This window comes from Otolemur garnettii, unplaced genomic scaffold (assembly GCF_000181295.1).
Source record: "Otolemur garnettii isolate 467f Iridium unplaced genomic scaffold, OtoGar3 scaffold00073, whole genome shotgun sequence".
Classification (NCBI taxonomy): domain Eukaryota; kingdom Metazoa; phylum Chordata; class Mammalia; order Primates; family Galagidae; genus Otolemur; species Otolemur garnettii.
Window position 1 is genome coordinate 4,838,599 of NW_003852468.1, and position 11,370 is coordinate 4,849,968.

The 11,370-nt window shown below is 48.5% G+C and overlaps 1 protein-coding gene across 1 annotated transcript in view; it reads left to right on the forward strand.

Moving 5' to 3' along the window:
• IGSF3 (immunoglobulin superfamily member 3) overlaps positions 1 to 11,370 on the forward strand; it is a 98,299-nt gene that overhangs the window by 72,770 nt on the left and 14,159 nt on the right. Inside the window, exon 8 of the mRNA XM_003793823.2 lies at positions 9,986 to 10,396. Within this exon, the coding sequence (XP_003793871.1) occupies positions 9,986 to 10,396 (411 nt within the window). The remainder of the gene's footprint in view (positions 1 to 9,985; positions 10,397 to 11,370) is intronic.

Sequence of the window (11,370 nt, forward strand, 5' to 3'; positions counted from 1 at the left end):
GGCTGGGTGGGTGCTGAGGCTGGGTGGGTGCTATAAGGCTGGGTGGGTGCTGTGGCCGGGTGGGTGCTGAGGCTGGGTGGGTGCTGTGGCCAGTGAGTGCTGCGTCCCAGGATTGTGGTCTTCCGGGGCTCTGCGGGTGTCTGCTCACGTTGCATGATGAGTTATGTGAGGAGGGATGGAACCGTGTGCATTGAGCCCTTGGCATGGCTTCTTTGCTTCCCAGCTCTTTATCTTGAGGAATTTCAAATCAATAGGAAGTTGCAAGAGTTGTGTGCAGTGAACACTCGTATTCCCTTTCCTTCATGGCCAGTTGTGACGTCTTACCACATCTGTTTTCTCCCTCTGTTTTCTCATTGTTTTTGAACCATTTGAAGGTAAGTTGCAGACAACAGGACACTTCCCTCTAGATACTTCCACATGTACCTCCTAGGAACAGGACGTTATCCTGCCTGCCCACCGCCCCATCATCCTCCTGTTGGACTTAAACATTAGTGTTGTCCTGTTACCTGCCCTTCCACAATTGTCCCAGTCTTTTGATTTTTTTTTTTTAATTTTCAAACTGGTATCCAGTCGGGGGTCACACAGCACGTTTAGTTAGTCTTTAGACTCCATTAATCTAGAACAATTCCTTTGTCTATGAGCACAGTCTCACACTGTCATCCTTGGTAGAGTGCCGTGGTGTCATAGCTCACAGAAACCTCAAACTCTTGGGCTCAAGTGATCTTCTTCCCTCAGCCTCCCAAGTAGCTGGGACTAAAGGCACATACCACAACACCCAGCTAGTTTTTCTATTTTTAGTAGAGATGAGGTCTCGCTCTTTCTCAGGCTGGTCTCCAACTGAGCTCAGGTAATCCACCCAGCTTGGCCTCCCAGAGTGCTAGGATTATAGGTGTGAGCCCCTACACCCAGCCTGCCTGGCGGTCTTTCTCCCACAGTGTTTCCTACTCCCAGCCTCCCCAGGTGTGCTGAACTTGAGCTCCTTTTTCCTATGTAGGCTGAGTCTAAGTGGATGATAGGGACACACTAGCTTGGGAGCATTAGTCAGTGGGACATTCTGCAAGCATTTTCACCTCCATCAGGTGCTTCTCAGAACACACGGGAGCAGTTGAGTATATGCGGCTCTTAGAGTTTTGCTGTCTGCCCTTTCTCCTGCCAGGCCAGAAAGTGGTGGAGGGTGGGGCCCTGACTATCAGTTTCTCATCCCTCCTGTTGTGCAGACAGTGCCCAGGCGAGACGAGGCACCCACACGGGAAATGCTCAGGGTTCGACTTTGCAAAGATGGCTTGAACGCTGTGCTAAAAGGATTTTTCTGCCCACTAATAGCCCGCCGGGTTAGTGCCCAGCCTGGTCTGCTAGAGCACTTTAGGTGGCCACAAGGGTGTTTTCCGGGAAGTGAGGTTAAATAATGTAACCTCTGAGTTTATCCTTCACCTCTTCTAACCCCGTAACAGAGTCCTATTCTGGACCAGATTTGAAGTGAGTGAGTTGTATCCATGATAAGAGTGTTTCTTGGCCAATTACAGCCTAAACTTGGACTGACAAGATGCCCAGGGAAGAGGTTGTTTTGCTTAAGTGGATTTTCAGGTTAATGGAGGGTTAAGCAGAGACCCCATTTTAGGTGAACCCTTGTTGTGGAAAATGCTGATCCGCCCACTGGCCGGCCTTCCTGAGTGGGACGTTAAGATCATAATTGCACCTTTGTCATCCCGCCGGGCTCTCAAGGTCGGTATTCTGAGCAGCGTTCCCCGTCACATGGTTCTGCAGCTATAGAAGGTAGAGGAGACGCTGACCCCAAAACCTTGCCCGACATTGCCTTTTTGATAAATCCCAGTTATTTTCTTGTTTCTATTCCTATTTAGAATCTAAGACTTGAGTGCCTAAGGGAAGAATACAGAATCGGTTCATCGGAGGTTCTAATTATTTACGGTTGCTAAAGGCAGAAAGGGACCAAACCATACGAACTACCAGGCCTGTGCTTGGTGCTTTATTTATGTTTTCTTTTTAAACTTATCTAACAATCTAATAATATAGATATTTATATCCACATTTTGCTAATAAGGAAACCAAGGCTCAGAATGGTGGGAACCTTGATGGAGGCAAACTTGTTAGTTTAATGGCAAAACCAAGATTTGCAGAGACTGGAGCCGGGTCTCTCGGACTTCCAGGCATCTGCACTTTCTGTTATACGTAAGATTGCCTCCGGGGTAGAAGCAGCAGCTGCAGAGTTAGGAGGACCCGGGATCTGATCTGAGGATGGTCTCCTTCTTTTGTGGATCTTGTGCTGATTCTGTTGTGTTTTCACTGTAAAGTGAGAACCAGCAGCGGTTGGCCCAGGAGACTTAGGAGTGTCATTGTGCTGGGCCCTTAGGAGGCCTCTGCTCCGAGGTGTGTGGTCACGTGCTTTCCTGGCCCTCCGGGAGCTGGGGAGGGCAAAGGTAGATGCTGTGGGCCGCACACGGCTCCCAGAGGGTGGGCAAGGCACCAGGGAGACTGCAACCCCTTAAGTGTTGCTGTCTCTCCTCTATTAAATATTTATGCATTTAGCACTTACGAGCTTCTTATCCAATTTTACTCTTTTCCCCCGATATGTTGGTTGGTGCAGGTGCTTTTATTTGGGGGAAACAGAGGTAGAAAAATACATGAGGGCTGACTAGCTGGAAAGTGGAAACTTGGGTGAACACTGGTGCATATTAGCTTACTTAATCTTCACTGTGACCCTAGGAGGAAAGTACTGCTTTCCTGTTTTATAAATGAAGTCGCAGAGGCTCAGACGGGTTTCAGCTTGCCCGAGTCAGATACTTCATGAGTGGGGAAGCTGGGATTTGAATCCAGGTATGCCTTAGTAAAAAGCAATTGGAGTGGGGAGACGTTGGCCTTTTTTTTTAAAGCTATATAATATGAAATAATTATTTCTCCATTAAGTTAATGGTGTCATTTATAGAAGAGGTTTTCTGCTTGTAGATCGCTGGGACTGGTAGTAAGCACAGTGCTAACCACAATAGCAGCTGATATTCATCGCGCATTTCTTGTGTGCCCATCCTCATCCTGACTGTTTTGTATGTAATGACTTAGTTCTTCCTTACTTAATTCATGCAGTGCCGTGAGACAGACTGTTTTACCCATTTTACAGCAGAGGATGCTGACACAGAGGTTACATGCATTGCCCGGCATCCCTTGATAACTGGTAGAGCCAGGATTCAAATCAAAACAGGCAGCCTGGCCCCAGAGTTCAAGGTCTTAATTTTATTATATTACAATACTTTCTAGACAATTGTTTTTTTAGTAATCCTTATTGGTGCCATCCATGTACTTTTATTTAATGACATCTTTCTCTGGTTTGGCATCCCTGATTTCCTGACCCCTTTAGCAAATGCTTAAATCCGGAAGTCACAAGGCATTTGTAGAGCTTCCTTGAGACACAGTTTGCTCACGGTGGAGAAGTTTAGTCTGTGCCTCTGATGATGCCTCTGTTTCTTCTGATTTCTGCCACAAGGTGGCTCTGAGACTTGGGGATGCCAGAGCTCAAAGCCAGCAGGGCCTCTCGTCTGCTGTGGTGCAACCTTAGCTCTGCTCTGGTGTTGTCCATAGAAATGTCCTCTGCCCCACTCTCACCCTTTTAAAAGAATATTTTTTCCAATATTCTTATTCTGTCAAAATGAAATAGTGACCTGGGACTCAGGCTGGCCTGTTTATCCTCAGCCTTGCACTGCCGTCCTGTTGTGCCTCCCAGCAAGGCAATGTGTAGGCTGCGCCCAGCCTGCTCCCTGCCCGAGCCCAGCTGATCTTGGCTATTTGATTCATGAAACTCTCCGGTTAGAGGACACACTGCACTTGTTACAGATATACCATCGACCCTTCCACACACACGCTCCTTGTCGTGTGTGCCATCCCCAAGGAAATCTTCAAGGAATGTCTGCACTCCCCTTTCACCGTGGATCCAGCTTAGTCTGAGCTCCGTTGATTGATCGTAGTATGACCCCTATGGGGCATTTGGGCATTAAACTTTTAGCCAGTTCAACACATTTGAATCTTAGTTCCTAATCAGTTCTTTTTTCTTTTAATTGTGAGTCATTGCCCTGCTTCCTTCTGATTTTCTTTAGCACAAATCCACCCTCCAATTACACATCCCTAAATACAGAAGCAATAAGGGAAATGTCAGCACTCATGTTCCAAATGTTTATGACCATATCTCGGTCTGGCTATTAAATACTATACATTAAAATCGACAAAGCAATAAACAAGCTTCCAAGAGGACAGCTTCCAGTGTAGAAAGCCGGCTTGTCAGAGGGTGTATTCTGCTGGGATTTTACTGATGGGCAGTCAGGATGAATATTTAATACCCTCTGGATGTGGCCAAATCTGTTTTCTTCTATTTCTTAGTGCTGACCTGGCAGATTGGGATAGCTGAGGGCCTTCTTTTGATTTCCATGTGAACACTGGCCCTCCTTGTCATGGTCTAGTGGTGACTGGCTGTCCCACCTTTTAGAGACTTTTCCCCTCCTTTCTCTAGGGGGAGCCAAGGGTTCTCTGTCTTTCATGCCATGTGGCTTCTGTCTGTTGTCTGGGCAGAGATAGAGTGAGCATGAGTGCAGGAGCCTCAGGAGATGTGCCCAGCCCTCCCCGTGCCACCAGCCTCCTCCGTGTGGTGATAGCAGGTGCTCTTATTATTGGAATCAATGAGCAAGGGGTCACTTCTCTGTCTGCAGACAGGTAAGGCAGGGTCTGGTACATCTGGGTTGCTCTAATTACCTATTTTCTCCTCCATACTTTTGCCCCTTTCCCCCTGCCCCTTCCTCCCTGCACACCTGTTTGAGCTCCTGCTACCTGCCAATGGCCATTCAGGTGCTGAGGCTGCAGAGATGGAATGTGTCATACTCCTTCCTTGTGGGCTGTGTGGGAGGAAGTAGGCCTGGGGACAGGGGACACAGGAGTATAGGAAAGCATTACTGGCGGGGAGGCAGAGCTGGCACCAGCATGACCAGGAGGTGTGAGAAGGGAACCTGTGTGGGGAGGGAAGATGGAGGGGTGCACTTCAGGGTTGAGGAAGGAAGCAGAATTTTTATCTTGAAATAACTGAAGCATGGGCTCTGGGAGTGGTTCACCCCGAGGCAAGGTTGGCAAGGACCAGGGAACCCCTTTTGTACAGGGGAGCATGGAGAGTAGCTGTAAGCAGTAGCCAAAATCAAGGACAAACTGGCTTTGAACTCCTAGTCTAGCACTTAACTGGCTATGTGACCTTGACCAAGTATCTTTATAAAACTGGGAATAATATTTATTTCATAGGACCTCTGAGGACCAAATGTTTAACATTTCTAAAGTTCTTAGAATCGTACTGAGCACATAAAAGGACTATAGGAAAATTTGTTAAAGAAATTAGAGTAAACTAAGGAATTAGAGCTTCAGCTTATACTCAGATTGTGTACTACTTTTTTTTTTTTGCAGTTTTTGGCCAGGGCTGGGTTTGAACCCGCTACCTCTGGCATATGGGACTGGCGCCTTATTCCTTTGAGCCACAGGCGCCGCCCCAGATTGTATATTACTTTTTAAAAGCAATTTATCATGTTCGTTTACTATCCTGAAATGAAATTCATAGACAATATAACATTCCTAATCATATAACCTTTAAAACTTGCTATACTGCCCTAATTGTGAGATAAAGAAGGAAATTTTTTTTTAACTGTAGTTGCTTATAGTAAACACAGGCACAGTCATGGTCAGTGATGGGGCTGGCAGAGTAAGTCCTGCCCTGAGCTTGTGCTGATGACCCCCGTGGCAGAGACTGGGCACCCCAAGCAGCAGCATTGCTGTCCTGGACGAGGTTTTCAAAGTCCTAAGCAACTCTTGCTACAATTCCGAGCAAAACAAAGGAAAATCTTCTCCTGATGGACCCGGCATATATTAAGACCATGAAAACTCAAAGTATTGCTTATAGCAGTGATTTTTAACCAGTGTGCCACAAGAGAATCTTAGGTGTGCCACAAAAATTTTTAAAGATCGTTAATTATTTTCAGAAGAAGTTCAAAGAACAATAAGTATATTCTGAATCTTTCTAAGAGTAGAATATGAACGTTTTAACACAATAACTAAGAAAATGACATGGAGGCTATGTTAACCAGTTTGATGGAAATGTTTCAGATTGTATGTGAAAACACCACACTGTACCCCTAGAAGTGCATTAATGTACATAGTTACCATTCAATAAAAAAAAAGTATATTCTTTTTTTTAACTTTTTTTTTTTTTTTAATCAACATAAGTGTGCCGTGGAAGTTTTAACTATAAGGTCAGATGTGCCATGAGATAAAAAAAGGTTGAAAAACGCTGGTTTTATAGTAAAACAAAAGTAGGTTCTAGCTTCTCTTTCTAACTTGGTCCAGTCACACCTGACTACTCACTGTTCCCTGGATTCAGTGCACAGAGAGTTTGTCATCATCCTTGCTCACCTGTCCCCCTTTTCTGGAGTGATCTTTCACCTTCCTATTTAAAATCAGAGACATAATTTTCACCTCTGTGAATGTCATTCAAGAATCACACAGGACACGATGAGGCAGAGTTGTGTTGTATACAGTTGTCCCAGATACAGTTTTACATCTTTCACTGGCTTTAGTCGTTAACTATCTTCCCCTTCCCAGACTAACATGATAACTGCAGAAGTGGGTACAGTTGGCTGCCCTGGGTCTCAGACCCTGGGGTGTGGAGCCAGGAACAGCCTCGAAGCTGGGGAGTAACATGCCCCCAACTGCCATTTAGGAAGATCTCCGTGGAAAATAGCTAAAATTTATTGAGTATTATTATCTACTATAAAATTTACTGAGCATTATTATCTACCAGGTTCTGTGCTAAACTCTTCGTAAGGACTATTGATTTTAGTCTGTAGAACAAATGGGGTAGATACTGTCATTGGGCTCATTTTGCACATGAAACACTGTGGTCCTTACAGGGGCTGGGCTCTCACAGTTAGCTGTGAAGGAAGTGATTCACACAGGCCACATACCTCCTGAGTAGCACCCTGGCGAGGCCTGACCCCTCCCAGGGCAGTGCCATAGCTGGACGTCACCCCTCCAGGGCAGTGCCATGGCAGGACACATGAGTGCTTCCTAATTAGAGGTGGAATCTTCAGTCTTCCCTGAGCTCTAAGAAATGTCCTCCCTGCCCTTGAGATGTAGGAGGGAAACCAGAGTGCAGAACAGAGCTGACCCCTGGCCCCCCTGTCATCCATCATATTTTAAAAATGCCTCTCTTTCAGTCTTCTCAGCATTTCACAATATTTTGACATGGGAAGGGAAAAAAAATAGAAGTGCTTTGAAACATTTATCTTCCTTGGATTCTTATTCTCAGACCATGTGACGGAATTGAAGTTTAGTCATAGGGTTCCAGTTTAACATATGCGGTTACTATGGCAATTCAGGTTTCCTTGGTAACAGTTGCAAAAATAATCCGGCCCCAATTAATAATACATTTTAAAGCTCTTTCTACTCAACACTGAACAACCCAGTTTTTTTGGCCAAGAATCAGATAATTCAGGTGGTGTAATTTGCACTGATAGAGATATCATTTGCATGTGGTGAATTGGGTTGGAGAGGAATGAAAAGGGAGCTGGTGGTTTGGGGTATTACAGGAACCCAGTCCGACCGGTGAACTAATGCACATGTAGCTTCCAGAGCTTGGGGGGCTTAATGGGAAACCCTGCCCTGGATTCCCAGTGTGCCCTGGAGGACTTTGAAGAAGGGAGAAGGCAGAAGACTAACCTTGTTAACAAAAAAGATGAACCCAGAAGGGTGGGGCTGCAGGACACGGATTCTCTCTAAGAGGTGCCTGCTGTGTTCTTGATGGTGTCGGAGGGTTTGTAAGTATGTGACTTCAACAGTCCTCCCTGAAGACTGTCTGATTTACTGCTGGGAGGTGTGTCCTCAGAGTGGCTTTTGCAGTGATAACCTTGGGTATCGGATACTGCCACACCTTTGCTTGCTTAATCCTCCCATTCATTCTGAACATTTGTCTGTGCGTTTCCAGGAGAACCAGGTGGCAGTCTGTGGTTTCCAAAAGTTTTGAATCCTTGACACATGGGACTCAGCCCTTGATGTTGCTTTTGCAAACCAAGTGTAAGCAGCTGCAGACCAGGCTCACACCAGGGAGCTGGGACCTGTATCTGGATGTGATTTTGGTCCTGAGCTGGACGCTGGCCTTAAGAAACAGGAGACTAACCAGCAGCATGCTGGACATAGGCCCCGAGGCAAGCCTGTTGGAAGAGACCCAGGTTGCTCTTCTCCATGGGGCCTATACCGTGGCCCAGGTTTCTTTCTTAGCTGGGTAGCAGTTTGCTCCCTGTGGCCAAAAAGCTAGGCAGGAAGAGAGTAGTAGAGGTGGAACGATACTTGGCCGTCCATTCTCTTAAGAGGTACTTAGAATTCTTTCTCCTTTTTTTTGAGACACAGTCTCAGTATGTTTCCCTGGGTAGAATGCCGTAGCATCACAGCTCACAGCAACCTCCAGCTCTTGGGCTTCAGCAATTCCCTTGCCTCAGCCTTCTGAGTAGCTGGGACTACAGGTGTCTGCTACAGCACCTGGCTATTTTTTGGTTGTAGTTGTTGTTTGGCAGGGCTGGGCTGGATTCGAACCTGCCAGCTCCGGTGTATGTGGCTGGCGCCCTAGCCACTGAGCTACAGGTGCCAAGCCTCCTTTTTTTTCAATTTTAGTTGGGGGATCGGGTGGGTAGTGGAGGATAGAGCCAGGTATAAGGATGGTGGAGTGGGTGAGAGCTCAGATTATCTCCCAGAGATATATTTCATTAGGCCTTGGCCTCTTGGCACCATGGAGGTGAACTCCATCCTTAGTGGCTGGGGCAGCAGTCTGCAGTCCACCCACTGTTTTTAGAGTAGGACAGCCAGGGGGAGGAGGCTGGGGTTGGTTCAGTCCCGTCTTTTGGCTCACTGCCCTCGTGGCCTTCTCTCCCTGTGGCAGGTCCTCCTGTATTCTCTAATTACCTTTCATCACCTGCTGCATGTTTCTCCGTTTCCCACCCATTCGCCCGCTTGCTCACCTGTTTCTCCTAACACCGATAGAGTACTCCCCCACCCAGGGTCGGTGCTAGCTCTGGGCACGTGTGAGGGGGTGTCCAACAGGCACTGGACTCCATGGGGCTGGACTCTGCCAGTGCTCAGCATCCTGTGGGAAGCAGAGTCGGTACGCCATAGATTTTGGCTGACTGAGTGGGAAAAAACTTGACCTTTGCTCTCAGGGAGCTCACAGCCTAGGGTGGAAGAGAGATGTGAGGGAAAGCAGCCTGGGGAAGAAAGGCATCTAGACCAGGGATGGGTTTGAGGCAAGAGTGGAAAGAGGGTCAACGCAGGAGGTGGTAGGAGAAGACGGGCAGAGAGGACAGCAGGGGCAAAGACTGGAGCTAAGGGCAGACTGCATCATGTGTGTCGCACGGGGGGTGGGGAAGGTGCCTCGTGGGAAGTGAGTCTTAGGACAGCGGGGTGAGGCCAAGTCCTGGAGGGACTTCGTGCTGTGGAAAGGAATCATTTCTCTCCAACCTACCATGGGAGCCATTAAAGGCAGAGGCATGATATGGGTAGATTTTTGTTTTAGCTGGATCCACCTCACACCCTGGAGGTTGTGTGATGGCCAGGAAAGCAGGCAGGGAATAGGGTGCTGGGGCAGCAGTCTGCAGTCCACCCACTGTTTTTAGAGTAGGACAGCCAGGGGGAGGAGGCTGGGGTTGGTTTTGTCCCATCTTTTGGCCCAGGGGAGAGATGGTAAGGCCCTAAGTCAGGGGCATGGCAGGGAGGGACGTGGGGGTGAGCTCAGCTCCGAGCTGCTTTCCTCACAGTGAGCCATGTTTTGGAGGACGCCAGTCAAGGTTAAGTCCTCTAGGAACTTTGCTGGCCAAAACCAGCCTTGGAGCCTGGAAGTGGATGGGGACATTTGTTTCTAGGAGCGTGTGGCAATTCCACTGAACCCTTCCCCTTCCCCCTCCTTTCTCAGTGACAAAGCTGCAGGTGAGCAAATCAAAGAGGACCCTAACACTGGTGGAAAACAGACCTATCCAGCTGAACTGCTCAGTCAAGTCTCAGACCAGCCAGAACTCTCACTTTGCGGTGCTCTGGTACGTTCACAAGCCTTCGGATGCTGACGGCAAGCTCATTCTCAAAACCACGCACAACTCCTCCTTTGAGTACGGCACCTATGCTGAGGAGGAGGGCCTGAGAGCGAGGCTCCAGTTTGAGAGGCATGCGTCCGGGGGCCTGTTCAGCCTCACTGTCCAGAGAGCCGAGGTCAGTGACAGTGGCAGCTACTACTGCCACGTGGAGGAGTGGCTGCTGAGCCCCAACTATGCCTGGTACAAGCTGGCAGAGGAGGTCTCGGGGCGCACAGAAGTAACCGTGAAACAGCCAGGTAAGGACAGGGTACAGCCATCCTGACCAGTGGGGTTAGTGCAGAGACTGCCTGGGGGCAGGTGGAGATCTGTCTGCAGGGTGCCCTTGGGGTGTATGTGCAGCTGCACAGCCCATCATCCGAGCACATGGTAGGTCCTTGACCTGGGGTGGGTCTTGATGCTGATGGCAAACTCATAAAAGCCTCCTTGACTCTGCTTTGACGGACACCATCTTCATCAAGGTGTAGCTTGAGGACAACTTGGTTAGCACAGTGCAGCAAGGCACCATGGCAGCTCTAACTCTCTTCCTGGGTGTCCAGTTTGCCCTGGCACTGGCTCTACACGGAGACTTCCTGCTGAAAGGCATCTTCTAGTTTCTCCTGACCTCCCATCCCCATCCAGGCAGGCCCTCCTGTGTGCATGCTGCATTGTCCCTCTGGCCTCTCTCAGACCCGTGGGTGTAGCTCTCTGTTTGCTCCCTGGCAGGTGGTGTCCAGCCTCTGCCAGAACGCTTGTCGGGGAGAGTCTAGCTACTGACTCGGAAAGTCTCAGTTCCATTTCGGGGCAGCCCCAACTGTTGAAAAGTCCACCTCCCTGCAATTTCCCTTTTTAGTGCTGTCCCTAGAACGTGAAGGTGGTGCCCCTCTCAGTGTCTCCTTCTCTTTGTTCAAGGTCTCTGTTTCTTTCAACTCTTCATAGAAAGTGGCCCTAAGGGCCCTGTCCCTCCCACATTCTCACATGGCCTGCAATTTGTTGTTGTCACTGCCTGTCCTTCCTGATGGGATGTGAAGGGGTTGTCCTGCTACCCAGGTCTCTAGGCCTCTGTTTATGCTGTCCTCTCTGCTGGGACGTGCCTCTCCTGCTGTCTCTTCCCCGTCCTCACCCCAACCCCAAGACTTCACTCAGCACCATCTCTGGGAAGCCTGCCCCGATTTCTCCCGTCTCAGTTGGGGCCCCACTCAGCACCATCTCTGGGAAGCCTGCCCCGATTTCT